Source organism: Panicum virgatum, chromosome 2K (genome assembly GCF_016808335.1).
Source record: "Panicum virgatum strain AP13 chromosome 2K, P.virgatum_v5, whole genome shotgun sequence".
Lineage (NCBI taxonomy): Eukaryota > Viridiplantae > Streptophyta > Magnoliopsida > Poales > Poaceae > Panicum > Panicum virgatum.
In genome coordinates this window covers 45780179-45796967 of record NC_053137.1, presented here as the reverse complement: position 1 = coordinate 45796967, position 16789 = coordinate 45780179, and the positions used below count along the sequence as shown (strand labels likewise).

At 57.1% G+C, this 16789-nt stretch overlaps 1 protein-coding gene across 1 annotated transcript; it reads left to right on the top strand.

Annotated features, from left to right (window-relative positions):
* The first annotated feature begins 1665 nt into the window (after positions 1 to 1665).
* LOC120695358 (neurofilament medium polypeptide-like) lies at positions 1666 to 10505 on the top strand. Its single transcript, XM_039978632.1, has 3 exons — positions 1666 to 2049; positions 2443 to 2676; positions 10080 to 10505. The coding sequence occupies exons 1-3, from the start codon at positions 1666 to 1668 to the stop codon at positions 10503 to 10505; spliced, it is 1044 nt and encodes a 347-aa protein (XP_039834566.1).
* The last annotated feature ends 6284 nt before the right edge of the window (positions 10506 to 16789 follow it).

Genomic DNA, 16789 nt, shown 5'->3' with positions numbered 1-16789 from the left:
CATCCCTTGCTCGCCCCCGCCGTTTCCAGATTGAGGAAGAGCAGAATACGGTGCGCCGCCTGCTTGGGTAGAGTGCACAGGAGACTGATTGGGGGATTCGAGCAGGCTCGATTCCCCTCGGCATCCTGCGCGCCGGGGAGTTTGTGCTGTTCATCTCGCACATCTCCACCGGCTTGGGGCTGCCGATCTCCTCATTCTTTCTGCTGCTGCTGGAAGATTTCGGCCTCCAGCTTCAACACCTCACGCCGCACTCCATCCTCCTGACGGCCATCTTCGTCCACCTGTGCGAGATGTTCGTGGTGGTGCGGCCCTCCGTCCTCCTCTTCCGCCACTTTTTCGTCTTGGTGAAGTCCGGGAAGGGCAAAGACGAAGTGGGGGCATACTATTTCCAGACGAGGAGTGACCTGCGGACGCCGTACATCCCCGGGCTCACTGGCGGGAAGTGGGAGGAGTGGCGCAGGGAGTGGGTGATCGCCACCACTGATGCTAACGAGCGCCTGGTCATGCCGACCGGGGGGCCCGCCTCTGACCGTCTGTCCTGGAGGGCCAAGCCGTCCCTGCCGCCGGATTTCGACTCCGTGCTGAGCAAAATCAAGACGCTGGCAGAGAGCGGCCTCACCTCGCTGCACGTGCTCGGGGACTTCCTGAAGCGCCGGATCGCCCCCTGAAGCAGCGGTCGCGTCCTGCTTGGAGCTTCACCGGCCCCAACGACTGTAGCAAGACCCACCGTGGAGAGGGGAGCGACCTGACCCAGGAAGCCCTGGAGGTCCTGGTGCGGGCGGGGACGGGGGAAATCTTTATCCCGGAGCACCTGATCCTTCCTCAGGGTGTCATCCCTCTCTGCGAGGACTCACGCCTGAGGACCGCGGTGATGGCCACCCTGCCGACCCTCGACGACGGTGGGCTGGCGGCACGCCAGACTGGAGGCGACCCGGACCATGGGATCCGGATCCCTGGCGCGTCCGGGGAACAAGCCGTGCCGAGCGTCGCGGGGTCCAGCCCCACTGCCAAGGGCAAGCAGGCCGTGGCTGGTAGCGCCACCACGAGCGGTCCCAGCCAGGCCCGGAGCAGCTCCGGCGTGTCTTCGGGGGAAGCGGGCCGGCGCAGGTTGCACCGGGGCGACGGGACCCCAGTTGTGGAGCCCGCCGTGAAGCGTCAGAGGACCACTGAGGACACAGGCCAGGGTAGTTCCCGGGCCCCCGGAGCAGCTGCGGTGCCACCACCACCGCCGGTAGATGCCTTCCCCCGGCAGCAGCAGCAACCACGGGTTGTGCCTCCGCCGCTACCACGGGAGCAGCAGTAGTAATAGGAGCAGCCACGGGTTGCGCCTCTACCACCGCCATGGGAGCCGAAGCAGCAGAAGCAGTTGCCGAGCCTCCGTGGACGCTGGAGACCCGGCGCTTCAGGGTAAGTGTTCTTCCATTCACTTCCCTTATTCATTGTGCTCCGATTTTTACCGAAGGTTTCTTCTCTTTGTTTGCCAGGGCCTCTCGCCCAAGCAGTTCCTCCACCACCGCTGGCCCGTCTGCAGGGGTCCAGGTGACCGGGGCCTCGGTGGCGACAGCAGGAGCGACGGCGGGTGCAGGGAGCTCAGCTGCGGCGACTTCCGCTAACCCGGTGGTGCCCGACGCGGCGGCGGCGGGTGCGCCAGCATCAGGCACAGCAATGCCTGACGCGGCGGCGGCAGATGCGCCAGTGCCGGGCACAGCCACACCCGACGCGGCGGCGGCGGATGTGCCAGTGCCGGGCGCAGCCACACCCGACGCGGCGGCGGCGGAGGCGCCAGTGCCGGGCGCAGCCACACCCGACGCGGTGACCCCCGAGGCCTCGGCTACGGCGACAGTCGCGCCGACACCAGACTTAGCGTCGGTGAGCGCAGCGGCGACGCGCGCGGCAACGGCAAGCACAACGGTTCCTGAGGTCCCGACGCCTGTACCAGACGTCCCCTCCCCCAGCGCTCAACCTGCGGCAGAGGAAGAGCTGGAGGAGGTCTTTGGCAGCCGGCTCCTGCAGGGTCCCCCAAAGGAGGAAGTGGCTCCCCTCCCCCAGGTGCTGGTCCGGATTCGGCAGTTGAGAGAGGAGGCGACATCTACCGCCGAGGCGGCCTTTCGGCGGGAGTGGGCTACTCTGGAGAGCGAGCGCCAGCGCCTCGGCGACTGGCACACCCGCCTGGAGGCGCGCACGAAGGCCGAAGCCTCCCTTGCTGCGCGTGTCCGGTCCGAACTCAAGGCCGACCAAGAGGCCTACCGAGCCAATCTTCGGAAGGTGTTCGACTGGAAGTTTGCGGTAGCGAGCCAGGAAAAGGCCCTGGCGCAGCGGGAGGAGGCTTTTGGCAAGGATGTGGCCAGCCTCGCGGCTCAGTAGTCCGAACTTGAGACTCGCCTCGCGGCCCAGCGGTCCGAGTTTGAGACTCGCAGCCAGGTTCTCGAGATCCACAAGCAGGAGCTGGACAAGCTCTCTGAGACCCTGCAAGGGTGGCGCGAGCAGCTGCAGGAGGCCGCTAGCAAGCAAGCTGTTGCCGAGTTGGAGCTTGAGGAGGATAGGAAGTCCCTCGCGAGGCGGGAATCCCTTACTACCAACATGGAGCTCCAGCTTGAGCGCCAGCGTGAGTCCATCAAGAAGCTGAAGGAGTCGGCGGCGAAGAAGAAGGCCGAGTTCGAGGAGAGGACCCGCGAGGTGGAGGCGGCCAAGGCAGCACTGGACACCCGGGTGCAGGAGGTGGTCCGGAAGCTGTAGGAGGACCAGCGCGTGGGGGCCCAGCGAATCGTCAACTGGGCGAGCGAAGCAAGCTCAGCTCTGGTGCCACTTGGAATGAGTCCAATTCAAGTGGCGGAGCCGCCAGCTTCGATTGCTGACGCCCTCCTAGTGCTGAACTCCGCTTCGGATAGGCTCCAGCGTCTGGAGCCGGTCCTTGCTGGCCAGCTTGAAGCTGAGGGCCGCGAGCTGATCCGGATGGTGGCGGAGCACATCCTGACCTGCCTCCGGAGCCATGACCTAGCCATCTCGCTAGCCCCCATGATCGACGGCCCTGTGGCAGAGACGGAGGCCTCTGCTCGAGAAGGCGTGCGGGACGTCGTCGACTTCATCGCCGCCTACTTCAAGCGGGAGCCTGCAGACTCCTGAGCTGGACATTGTACTTTTGTTTTGTTTTTTGTAGATGTAAAACATTGTACATGTTGAAATTTTAAATTGAAGAAAATTTCAACTTAGCTGTGTCAGTTGCTGGTTTGCGGTATGCAGCACCCCGGCGCCCTGTCCCCCTGGCAGATAGGTTCAGTTGTTAGGACCTATCTGCCATTGGAGCCGAAGAAGACACTCCGGACCCCCGTACGAGGTTGAGCAAGCGTCCTTGGGCATAGGTGTAGCATAAATTGCAAGTCGAACGACCGTCTTATTCCCTGTGTAGCAGAAAGAACTATAGAGAGGAGAATCAAACAAGCTTGTATGGTAGTAATGATACTGCAACTTAGCTGTTTATCGCATGCAGAATCGATCCGTGATGTGTTGGCTCAAAGCGAATGCTCCGGGCCCCCTGGGAGCCAGACTCAGTTGTTTTGAGTTTGTCTACCACCGAGACTAGACCTCGATCTGCATGAAGCCTTTAAAGCGGATGCCGGGACCCCCTGGTAGGTAGACTCAATGGTTTGAGGCTAGCTACCACCAGTCAAGGCTTAACCTGCGTACTACTCAAAGTCACAGCTTAGTAGCAGGCCCGCTGGACCTATTCTGGACCGGCCCCCAGGCTTAGTACGAGGTCCGGAGCTCCGGATACATAGGTCCGAGCAGTTCGATGCTTGTTACAGAGTGGTGCAGTGTGTAGGCTTAGGGTGCAGAACCTGGCTAAGGCTCTACACAGGGCTCCGGACCACTCCAGGAAACAAACACGACTTTACCGGACCTGGCTCCGACGTTCCAGACCCCTCCTAGCAGTAGGTGAGGTCATTCTGTCATACTCGATCCTTTGAGATATGGAGCTGGACCTACCGTGTAGGACTTAGGAAGCCAACCCTTGAGTTAGAATGAGGTCCGGGCCCCTAATTACCCAGCTCCGAGTACTAGAGCACTCGTTACAGGGTGGTGGAGTGTGTAGGCTTTGGGTACGGAACCGGCTAAGCGGCTACACAGGACTCCGGACCACCCCAGGAAACAAGCACCCCCTCCTCAGAGCAGGTCCCTAGGGGTCCGGACCCCTCTCCCAGCAGCAAGAGGGTCCGGACCTGTACGGCAGTCCATCAACTCAATACAGATCTTAGCTGTAGCGACCAGGGTAAAAGTCCGCGTGGGGGTTAGAGAAGTAAAATCTCGAGAATCGAAAAGCGAAACAAAATTTTGACACAAAGACAGAACCAAGGCAAATCTTTCCTTTGCAACTTCATATACATGGCTTGCGCAATGGTACCAGAGGCCGGGTTTATGAGGGCGGACCTCTACCGCTTTGGGCCGCGCGTTAATGCTAGCCGACGGTGCGATGGATGACAGATGCCGGGTTTACGGGGGCGGACCCCAACCGCTCTGGGCCGCACGCTGATTCTATCTTATTACGAAGGAAAAATTCATTTCTCTACTCTGCCTAAGTGTAAAACTTACGCAGATGCTCTATATTCCATGGATTGGGTAGCGGCACCAGATCTTTTGTGGCAAGGCGAACGCATCCGGGCCGGCATACTTCTGTAATCTTATAGGGCCCCTCCCTGCTGGGGGAGAGTTTGTGGAGCCCCGCTCGGTTCAGGATCCGTCTCAGGACGAGGTCGCCAGCCCAGAGCTTCCTACTGTGCACGAACCGTTGATGATAGCGCCTGAGCGCCTAGTTGTAGCGTGCATTTCGGATTGCTGCTCGCCACCTTCGCTCGTTGACGAAGTCCACATCGTAACGCCGCAGTTGTTCCTGCATGGACTCGTCAAAAGCCTGGACCCGTGGTGAGCCCAGGTGAATTTCTGGGGGAAGGCATGCTTCAGCCCCGTAGACCAGGAAGAATGGAGTCTCCTCGGTGGCTCGGCTGGGTGTGGTCCGGTTGCCCCATAGTACACACGGAAGCTCGTCAACCCATTAAGCATCATGCTTCTTCAAGCACTTGTAGGTGCGGGTCTTGAGTCCCCTGAGGATCTCTGCATTCGCTCTCTCGACCCGTCCATTGCTGCGGGGATGTGCCACGGACGCAAAGCATAGCTGGATGCCGATGTCCTCGCAGTACTATTGGAAGAGTCTGCTTTTGAATTGGGTCCCGTTGTCCGCGACGATGCGGTTTGGGACCCCAAATCTGCACACAATGGACTTGAAGAATGCGACTGCTGATTTCTTAGTGATATTCACCACAGGGGTAACCTCCGGCCACTTTGTGAACTTGTCGATGGCGACGTAGAGGAACCGGTACCCGCCGACGGCCCGGGGGAACGGCCCCAGGATATCCACGCCCCATACGACGAATGGCCATGAGGGCGGGATCATTTGCAGGGCTTGAGCCAGTGTGTGTGTATGCTTTGCATGGAACTGGCATGCTTTGCAGGACTTTACCAGCTCAGCCGCATCATGGAGTGCTATCGGCCAGTAGAAGCCATGCCGAAAGGCCTTACCAACAAGCGTGCGAGATGAGGAATGACTTCCACACTCGCCTCCATGGATCTTCGCGAGCAACTCGCAGCCCTCTCCCTGAGAAATGCACCACATGAGGATACCATTAGCGCCACAGCGGTAGAGATCCCTTTCTACCACCGCGTAGCGTTTAGCCAATCGTACTATGCGCTCAGCGGACACATCGTCATCAGGAAGGATATTGTCTTTCAGGTAGTCCCGGATCTCGGAGATCCATGCATCGGGAGCTCCCTGAGCAGGTGGGAGTGGCTCTACGAGGTCTCCAGGATCCTTGACAGAGCTCACAACCCAGGGCGGCCACCACAGGTGGAATGCCGCCGTGACCGCTAGCTTCGAGGTGCTAGCTTGATCCCCTTCACCCAGTTCGGCAGGCTGGGCGGTAGGTCTCAGCAACCGTCTTTCGAAGATGCCCTCGGGCACGGGTGCCTAGGTAGATGCTCTTACGAAGAGAACATCTACTGCTAAGTTGAGTTCGCGGGGAACATGTTGCAGTTCCAAGGCGTCGAAGTCCTTCTCGAGCTTCCTCACGTGGATGAGGTATGCCGCGAGCTGGGGATTGTTGCAGCTGCAATCCCCTCAGACCTGCTTGATGATTAGCTGAGAGTCCCCCTTCACCAGAAGCTGCCAGACCCCCAGAGACAGGGCTTGTGTCATTCCAAAGATCAGAGATTCGTACTCCGCCATGTTGTTGGTGGCCTTGAACTCAAGGTGCACCATGTACTTCAACTGATCTCCGTTTGGGTCGATGAGGACCACACCAGCTCCAGCCCACTTCTTGCGGACGGACCCGTCGAAGAAGAGTGTCCAGTGGGGCTCGGTGAAGACTGGTGTCCTGATTTCCGGTTCCGGGGGTCTGGCGTTGAGGTCCGGACCCCCAGAATTGCTTGGGGAAGGAGTCCACTCTGCTATGAAATCAGCTAGGATTTGGCTCTTGACTGCATGGCGAGGCTGGAAGTCCAGTTGGAACTCAGCCAACTCTGCTGCCCACTTGGCGATGTTGCCCGTGGCGTTGGAGTTGTGCAGGATCGCTCTTAGCGGGTAAGAGGTCACTACGACAACTCGGTGTGCCTGAAAGTAATGGCGCAGTTTCCTGGACGCAATAAGTATTGCATAAATAAGCTTATTCATCTCAAGATACCTGGCCTTCGCCTCGTGGAGGACTTCGCTGACGTAGTAGACCGGCTTCTGGACGGTCCAGACCCTGACGACCGGGTCCGGTTCGCCTTTTTCCACCACGTCAGGTCCTTGGGCCCCTAGCGGTTCTGGGTTCCCACTGGGATGAGGCTCCTCCGGACCCCCTTGTTCGGGGTCCGGACCTTCAGACAGAGGAGTGGCCGCCGGACCCCCATGTGCGTGGTCCGGCTCACCATCCTTGGCCGGGGAGACCCTGGTGTCCCCCTGGCGAGCTTGCTCCGTCCTTTCGGCGACCAGCACCATGCTGACCGCCTCTACAGATGCAGAAAGATATAGAAACAACGTCTCACCTGGCTCTGGAGCCACCAATACTGGCAGTGAGGTGAGATGCTGCTTTATTTCCTGGAAGGCTTGTTCAGCCTCTTCGGTCCAAGAGAATGGATCGGACCTCCTCAATAGCTTGAAGAAGGGGAGGGCCCTCTCAGCCAGCCTCGATATGAAGCGGCTAAGAGCGACGAGAGATCCAGTAAGCTTCTGGACGTCCTTGATGCGGCCAGGAGGCCTCATCGCCTCGATCACCTTGATCTTGGATGGGTTTCCCTCGATGCCTTGATGTGAGACCAGGAAACCCAGCAGCTTCTCTGCCGAGACTCCGAAGATGCACTTCTAGGAATTCAGCATCGTGCGCGTGGTGCGCAGCTGGTCGAAGATGAGGGACAGGTCCTCAACTAGTGTTGACCCTACCTTAGTCTTGACCACAATGTCATCAATATACACCTCAACAATATCTCTAATTAGATTACAGAAGGTTTTGTTCATAGCTCGTACAAACGTGGGTAAGGCATTCTGTAGACCATATGGCATGACAATATAGCAACAAAGCACATCCACTGTTACAAAAGCAGTATGCTTCCTATCCTCTCTAGACATCTGAACCTGGTGGAAACCAGAGTATGCATCTAGGAAAGACAAAAAGTCGCACCCGGAGGTGGAGTCCACGATCTGATCGATACGTGGAAGAGGATAGGGGTCTCTAGGACATGCCTTGTTGAGGCTGGTGTAGTCGATGCACATCCGAAGCTTCCCGTTGGCCTTTGGGACGACGACCGGGTTGGCCAACCACTCGGGGTGGTGGACCTCCTCGAAGAAGCCAGCATGTAGCAGCTTGCGGACTTCTTCACGGATGAAGTTCTGCCGCTCCACAGACTGCTTCCGAGGCTTCTGGCGCACCGGCGTGGCGTCGGGGTAGATCCTCAGATGGTGCTCGATCACTTCCCTGGGGATCCCGGGCATCTGTGACGGTTCCCAGGCGAACACGTCGACATTTGCCCGGAGGAAAGTGATGAGCGTGTCTTCCTATTTCTCCTCCAGGTTTCCCGCGATGCGGGTGGTCCTAGAGGAGTACGCTCCGATCTGCACCGTCTTCACGGGAACATCGTCCGGATCAGACGGCTGAACCTTAGGTGCCTTTGCAGGCGCCCTGGCTTGCGAGGTGGATGGGTCCTTGTAACACCCGGTTTATAAAAGAACATAAACCGAGCAATCATATACGTGCCAGGATCAAGTCACACGTATATACAACAGAATGAACAGTATATCATAGCACATATCACGTAAATAGATATAATAAAGCGTATACGAATGTTATTTATTACAATAATGACAAAATGTCTGATACAGCGGAAGCGAAGTACAAAATACGATAAAGCTCCCCGAAGCTGAAGCAGGGCGCCACAGGGACGTCGACTGGGAGACGAAGCACCTAGAAGTCCTCGTAGTCCTGGTAGCGCTGGACGAACTCCCTCGTGTCGGCAGGAACTGAGCAGCAGTAGCGTAGCCAAGAGGAAAAAAGTAGAGAAGAGGCAAGAGTGAGTACACAACTTGTACTCAACAAGTATAACACAAACTATGAGGCTCTAGGCTGGCTGACTCAACTGCATTAGCTTTTAAGTGTTGGCAAAGTTTTATTAAAACTATTTACTACAAGTTGATGAATTACCATTAACCCAGTTACATAGTAATTAATCAGAATTAATTATACTACTACTGAGAACCAAACTGAAACCAAGCCACCAAGGTAACCCCGAGAAGCACCTCCCTCGTCGGAAGGAGATAACTTCACTAATCAAAAGGAGGATCTGGGCCGCTCATAACCGTGAGCACGGCTAGTATACCAGTTTTACACTCTGCAGAGGTTGCACATCTTTACCCACAAGTCGTGAGCTACGCCAGTTGTTCATCACACTTCCTTAGGTGAGATGACTAGCGACTCACTACGAGGCCTTTAAAAAGAATCTCGTTGGTAAGGCGTAACCGCGAGAGTTAGGTCGGCGACGATGGGGCCCACCTCCGGGGGTACAAGCACAGGAGCGCAATCCAAGCACAGACCAAGCCGGAGGAGCAGGGACCATTGAAGCTTACTACTCTTGCCCCGCAGGTAAGTTACTCCAAACCAAAAAGATCTAGTTATTACGCCAAGTCTATCCCATTCTAGCCTTGTGGTAGCGCTGTTGTCCCAGGTTGTCGCTCTATGAACCGGTCCTTATGGAGAGTGGCCAACCAGGCAGTAAGCACCGTGCTGGCCCCCTAAACCATGTTTCTAACAAAAGCCAATTTTAACGAGAAGTGAGCCACTCAAGCCACACAGAGTGCCACTCTCAGAATTAAGTTCAAGTATACCATTAATCAAATTAATTAAAAAGGACCAGAGTGTGTTATAGCGCAGCAACCTAGCACGACTAACCAAAATGCAACCCAAAGGTATATATAAAGGATATAAAGTGGCTAGGAAATCCTTATAGGCATACAGTATTAAAATGCAGTATGAAATTGTAATTAAAGTGATAGGTTGTTCATGTTATACTTGCCTTCCTCGTACTGCTCCTGCTGCTGCTCGAACTGCTCGGAAGAAGGCTGCTCCTGGTACTGGTACTGAGGCTCCTCAGATGGATCAACGTCTACTCACGAACACATGGCCAAAACAATGCACGAAAATAAGCATACAAACAAACATTAACAAAAACTAAGAAACAGTACATCAATACCTGAAAACAGCACACTAAACTAGTCTAATACTGTTCTACGCGTTGCAACGATCGCGTGGATATAAAGAACGCTAAAAAACGGGGCTAAAACGCGTAATCTAGGCCAAAAACAAGGTTCAGGGGCTTATTTGTAAGAAAAACAGAGTTCCAGGGGGTTTTCTGCAAAAACTGAGGACTGAAACATAATAAAACACTAATTCCAGGGTCTAACTCGCAAAAGAACCAGGGCTGGACGGCGGGTACTAAATTGGGAAAGCTCAGGGGCCTAAGTGAATAAAACAGGCCTAATCTGTAATTACTTTTCTATATAGCTGGACTGTGGGTTGATATTAACAAAAGTCAGGGGCTCTTATGCAAAAACACCAGGCCGAAGGGGTACGCGCAGATCTTGGCCGTTGGATCATGATCCAGTGGTCAGATCGAACCGGTACGCAGGATCTAATCCCGGGCGTCCAACGAAGATCGGGCGGCTCTGGATGGATGAGGCGTGGGCGGCGGCGCGGGGCAACGCCGGCGACGTTTCCCGCGGCGGCGCTCGGCAAAACTCGCCGGAGTTCAGCGATTTCGAGGCTTCAGGGGTTGGTTCGGGGTGGGGTTTGGCCTGGGATGATCACCGAGACATGCGTGATCCACCCAAGGCTTTTGCTGGGCGCGGGGAGGGCCGGAGCGGCGGTTTCGACGGTGGAGGCGGCTCGGCGGTCACCGAGTTCGTCGGAACTCGGTGCCTGGGCGCCTAGAGCGCGCCAGGGCCTACGGAATCTAGCGCACAGGGGTCAAGGGGCCCGGGCGGTGCTCACCGGGGGTCGTGGCGGCCGGAGACGTGACGCAGCGGGCTCGGCGGCGAGGTACGACGGCGATGGCGTGGCGAAGCTCGTGGCCGGGGTCGAGGAAGGGGCTTCCCGTGCTGCTGATCCACCGGGGAAGGTTCGCGGCGGTCCTGCAGCGGTGCCGAGGGGGGTCAGAGAGGCTTGGTGATTGCCGGCGGCGAGGAAAATGCAGGGGCGACGGCGCTCACCTGGGGCGGGTCCGGTGGAAAATCCCGAGCGCCCGCGGAGCAATGGGGACGCGAAGGCGGCCGGAGGCGCTCCTGGATCCACGAAGGGGGTCCTGCGGCGGCCGGTGGAGGCTGGGAGGCCGTAGCGTGGTCGGTCCACGGTGGAGCAGGGGAACGGCAGGGCAGAGCGGCGTGAAGGCGGCGGCTAGGGTTGGAGGCGGCGCTAGGCGTGGAGGGTGAGGGATTTGGGGGTCCGCAGGGGCCAATTAAAGGGGCCGGCGGGGATCCTGGGGATGCGCACCGTGGAGGGCGCGGCGCGAGATCTCCGGCGAGATGCTCGGCGGTAGCTGCGCGAGGGGGAAGCCGATGCTGGCAGGCTGGGCCCACGGGTCAGCGGCCGGGGCGTGCTGCGAGCAGCTGAGCGGGCGAGCGGGCGAGCGGGCTGGCTTGCGCCGCCAGGTGGGGTCGGGCTGTCAGGCGGGGCGGGGCGACTCGGGTGCTGGCGAGCTGGCCTGCGCGGGATGGGGCGGAGCGGGCCCGGTGAGCCGAGTGCTGGGCCGCGCGTGCGGGTGGCGGCCGTGCGGGGCAGGCCGGGGGAGACGGGCCGTGGGAAAGAGAGGGAGTGGCTGGGCTGCTTGCGGGAGAAAGAGCTGGGCCGCGGAGCTGGGGTTGAGCCTGCTGGGCCGAAGTGGGGGGCTGGGCTTCCTTTCCTTTTTCTTCTTCTATTTCTTTTCCTACTCTTCTCCTTTCTAAATCTAATTCAAACAAAGTTTGAATTCAAATTTGAATTTGAATTCAAACCACACTCAAATAAAATTATGCACCAGCATGAATGCAACAAAAAATTTAAACCTATGGTAAATTTTAATTAATTAGGAACAAAAATTAGATTAAATGCCAACTAAACACAATAAACCTTAGAAAATTTAACTAAAGCCAATTAATTTATTATTAAATACTGAAATTTAAAATTAGGGTGTTACAGTCCTCCTCGGAATGTGCCGCCTCTGCCGCCAGAGCATGCAGTCTCTCAACTGCAGCGACGGCAGCGGTGCAGTCACCCCGCACGGTGAGGACACCGGCAGGGGAAGGCATCTTCAAGACCAAATACCCGTAATGGGCAATGGCCATGAAGCGGCACAGAGCCGGCCGGCCAATGATGGCGTTGAACGGGAGGTTCACATCCGCAACATCGAACTGAACGCTCTCTGTGCGGAAATTCTCCTCGGTCCCGAATGCGACCGGCAGTGTGATGCTCCCCAAAGGGAACACTGGATGTGGGCCCACTCCAGAGAATGGGCGAGAGGGAGTCAGCTTGGTCTCCGGGATCTACAGCTGCTTGAACGCTGCATAGCTGATGACGTTGAGGCCGGCCCCACCGTCTATCAGCATGTGATAGAGCCTGACATTGGATATGACAGGGGCGGTGACTAGAGGTAGTACACCAGCCCCAGCCATATTCTCTGGACAGTTAGACGGCCCGAAAGAGATGGTGGTGTTCATCCACATGTGGTGCGGCGCCGCCTTCGGGACCCCCAGCTTCACCGAAAGGACCTCTCGGCGAAGGGTCTTCACGTCCCGCCGGGAGACAAGCTCCTAGCTTCTTGCGGCGGTCGTCGTTGTCGGAGTCGGAGTTGTCATCGTGGTACACGCCCTTCAGCTCCCGAGCGGGGGATTGGTACCCCAGCTCCTTCTCCCCGGCAGCGGTCCTGCTGTCGGAGGCTTTTTCCTTGCCAGGTCGATGGCGAGGAGGGGGTGAGCCGTCCTTGGAGGACTGCTCACGCCACCCACTGACCCGCTTCGCGAGTTTTTGGATCTCGCGGCAGTCAGCGGCGCTGTGGCGAGCGGTGGGATGCACTGGGCATGAACCTCCGCTGCCACCTTGCGGGCGCGGGCGTTTGCCATGCGCATTCTGGCCCCCAGCCGCTGCCGCAGCAGCTGGTGCTGCTGCTGCAACGGCTGGACCGCCGGATTGCGACTCCCCGCGACTCCGGTTCTTGTTCTTCTTCTTCTTGCCACCGTCCTGGGCGGTAGCACCGGAGCCACCAGCTTTGGCGTCTCCGTCTTGGGGGGCTGAGTGCCATGCGCGGCCCTCAGAGGCCCTGGCACACTTGTCTGCTAGGGAGAAAAGCGTGGTAACGCTTTCCACCTCGTGCGTCGCCAGCTTCTTGAGCATCTTCTCATCACGTACCCCCTGATGGAAAGCAGTGATAATAGATGCATCAGAGATACGAGGAATGGTACCCCGTACCTTGGTGAAGCGCTAGATGAATGCCTGGAGCGTCTCCCCGGGTTTCTGCCTCACGGCGTGGAGGTGAGCCTCCACACCATGCTGCTGGTATGCACTGGCGAAGTTCGCAGTGAACCTCGCACAGGGCTCCTCCCAGGACTGGATTGTCCCAGGAGTGAGGTTCATGAGCCAAGTCCGGGCTGGCCCAGTCAAGGCTACATGAAAGTAGCTCGCCATGACGGCGTCGTTACCACCAGCTGCTGTGATGGCGGTAACGTACACCTGCAGGAATTTCGATGGGTTAGTGGTACCGTCGTACTTCTCCGGCAGGTGCGGGCGGAACTTGGACGGCCATGCCACCGCACGGAGGTGCTCCGCCAGCGCGGCGCAGCCCACCCCAGCCACCGCGGTGCCCGCCTGTATCCGGGCGTTCACCGGAGGCTTGGGTGCCGCCACGTCCAAGTCGGCGTTGAGGTTGCGGCAATCAATGTTGAGGCGGCGCTCTCGCGCCCTCTCCACGGAGATGCGGGCGTCCTCACCCGCGCGCCTGCGGTTGAGCTCCGCCCGCAGGTCTTCTGTTCGTGCACCCCTCACTGTGGGGGAGCGCACGGAGGCCGACGCACCGCCCTGGCGCCGGTGGTAGGGTACCACCGCATTGCCAGTAGGAGGTCGTTGCCCAGTCCTTGCAGAACTGAGGGAGGCCTGAGCCAGATGGAGGAGACATTCAACGTCATCCCGCCACTGCCTCAGGGCGTCTGGCGAGGCTGCAGCAGCTGGAGGGTTGCGAAGCAACTCCCTAACTGCCGCCAGCGCTCCGCCGCTCGCAGCTTGAGAGGGGCCCTTGACGGGCGCCCTGACGGTGGCTGCTCCACAGGCACGGTTGCCCCTGGAGCAGGAAGGTGAGAGGCGTGTGGCGCAGAGGACGCCACACCCTCTGTCATCTCCACGTCATCCACTCGAACCATGGAGACGAGCAAGAGATGAACTGAAACCCGCTACTACCCCTACCTGGCGCGCCAAATGTCGTGGTGTGGCAAACCATAGCCGGGTGGCGGAATGCACCCGCCTAAGTCCAGAGGATGAGTACTCGGGGGTTAGCTAGGACTAGTTCGATCTCCTGGAAGAACATGATGAACACAGCCAGTTTAGAGTGGTTCGGGCCGCCGGAGCGTAAAAACCTACGTCCACTGTGTGCTGTATTGCTTGAATCTGAGTGAGCTTGGTGCTGAGTCCAGCGTGCGTCTGTGTGTGCTTGAATGTGTACAGTGAGCGCCTCCCTTTTATATCTCAAGGGAGGCGTGTACATGGCCGTTGGGACCCCGACAGGTGTGCCCAAACGATGTAGTATAAAATAATATACTGTTCATATATTATGGCGTTGCAAGCGAAGGAAATCTCATTCCTGGATTTCCTTGCCTGCTACTGGAATCCTCCGTTCAGCATGTCCAGGTGCAGTGTAGCTGAACGGGCCGTGTAGCTTGCGGCGTAGGCGGCATGATGGAAAAGTACCGTGCCGTCGTATCCAATTAATGCGGCAGACGGGCTCTGCGCGGCTGCTGCACAGGCGGCTGCACTGTGTACCTTGGTAATATGCGGTCTACAGTGAGGCCTGACAAAGGCTGCCCCGCATGCCGCGGCGGCAGAGCACGCCTCAACCACCTGCATTGAATGCGGTGGGTGGGCGAGTCTTCCAGCGGAAGACCCGCGCCCGCGCCCGCGCCTGCGGGCCACGTGGCGGCTCCGGACCCCCCCGGCGGTATGTTGGTTCTACGTGCGTGGGAGGTCCGGACGGGCGCGAGGAGGTCCCGGACCCCTATGGGGGGTCCGAGATCTCGGCGGTTGGCTCGGAACTTCCCCACCTCAGGGACACGTGGCGTCACCGGACCTGTCCCAGAGCGGGGAACGGGCCTGGGGCCGTTGGCCCGACGAGGTAAGTGCCTGACCCATGGGGCCCAGCAGCTCTGCCCCTTACCGCGTAGTTACAGATGATTACACAAGTCCTGACTTGCTGCAGTAAGAGTGGGTATCCCTGCTACAGGGTACCGACAACAATAAATCATATTTAGACATTAATCTAGGTGGTCAAGGAATGATTATAACAAGTCAAGGGGTGGCTGTCCAATCATGTTTTCAGCAGTAAAAACATATGCAATTTTGTAAAACAGGCCAATAGGTTGTGTATATAAAACTGGGTCGAAATATGCAATCAAAGGATGAGAATGAACTTGCCGTCTTCGAATCCTTCCGAGAGTTCCTGCTCGCGGTACGGTTCTTCAGGCTCCGGCTCGCGGTACTGCTCGGCGATCTCCTCGACAGGTTCTCCTTCGTTCACACCGGTGTCTACAGCGCACACAAATAAACACACAATAAATAAAAAGAAATAAATGTTTTATCGTTGAGCTCAAATCAGAGAAAATTAAAATATGGAGATAGGAATAATATTTTTGGGTGATTTTCTAATGGCACGGCCAAAACTATATTAGAAATGGCGTGGTCGAATTTGAAGGCAATTGGAGGATTTTTGGCGCATGAAATGATAAGTTAACGAGGGATTCAGGGGCTAAACCGGGGTTTAAGGGCCTCTTTGTAAATATGTTTGAGCTAGCAAGGGCTTGATTATAATTTTGGAAAATATTTGGGCTACTCCGGAAATGGGCAGGGGTATATTTGAAATTATGTTTATATAGTGGAGGGACTAGTTCTTAAATAAATAAAAGAGGAGGGGTTTTCTCTAAAAAGGGACGTATAGGGGGGTTCTTAATCAAAACAGGGAAATAGCAGGGGGTATGGGCAAAAGTGCCCTTCTTCTTCCTTTCTCCCATAACCGAAATAGGGGAGGGGAAGGGGCGGCGCCGGCGGCGGCCTTGTCGGCGAGCCAAGGCGCGGTGGCGGCCGTGGGGAGGAGAAAAATGGAGAGGGAGCTGCGGGCGGAGATGGTCTGTGGAGGCTTGGCCACAGCAGCGGGCGGCGGCGGCCGTGGTGGCGCCACTGCGGGGTTCGGCGGCGGTCAAGAAGGAGGGAAAAAGCGGGAGGGAAACAAGAGGATCCTATCCCCTACCTCGGCCAGGGTTCATCAAACCGGCCGGAACCGGTCCGGTTACCGGTCTAACCGGCCCGGACCGGTTCCGGTTCCGGCCGGTTTTAAACCGGACCAAATTCAAATTTTAAATTTGAATTCTAAAAAATGGAAAAATCCCAAAAAAAATTTAAAAATACTTCAAGTTGCAACGAATCTAATGATGTCAAATTTTTTCAAATATTCGTTCATTTAGTATACTTTGCGAGCATTTGAAGTTAAACAAAAAAATGTGCATACAAAAGTATACAAATACAATGTAAAAGTAGTAAAAAAAGGGTTGGAGGGTTCATTTAGGCTAAAACATGTTATACAAACATTCATTTAGTATACTTTGCGGATATTTGAATTTAAACAAAAAAAGAAAAAAAAATTGAATTTAGCGGGTTACCAGTCAAACCGACCGGTTACCGGTCAAACCGACCGGTAACCGGTCAAACCGGACCGGTAAACCGGTCTAACCGGCCGGTTAGCCGTTCGAAACCGGTATAACTGCGGGTTTTGAATTCAAATTTGAGTTTGACCGGTTTTTACCGGTAACCGGTCAAACCGGACCGGTTAGCCGGAACCGGGCGCCGGCGGTTCGGTCCAAACGGTCGGATAAAAAAACCCTGACCTCGGCTCGGGCTTGGGCACAGCGAGGAGGGCTGCCCACGGGGCCAGTGGCGGCGGGCAAAGGAGCTTGTGGCGGCGGCGCTGGGGTGCAGGAGTGGAGGGCAAG

What these genes read in the sequence shown, in the direction of transcription:
- LOC120695358 (XM_039978632.1), top strand. Translation starts at nt 1,666, where the DNA reads ATGCCTGACGCGGCGGCGGCAGATGCGCCAGTGCCGGGCACAGCCACA. An exon ending in AAGTGGCTCCCCTCCCCCAG is followed by an intron (nt 2,050 to 2,442) that starts GTGCTGGTCCGG and finishes ATCCACAAGCAG; the next exon opens with GAGCTGGACAAGCTCTCTGA. An exon ending in TCGAGGAGAGGACCCGCGAG is followed by an intron (nt 2,677 to 10,079) that starts GTGGAGGCGGCC and finishes TTTTCTATATAG; the next exon opens with CTGGACTGTGGGTTGATATT.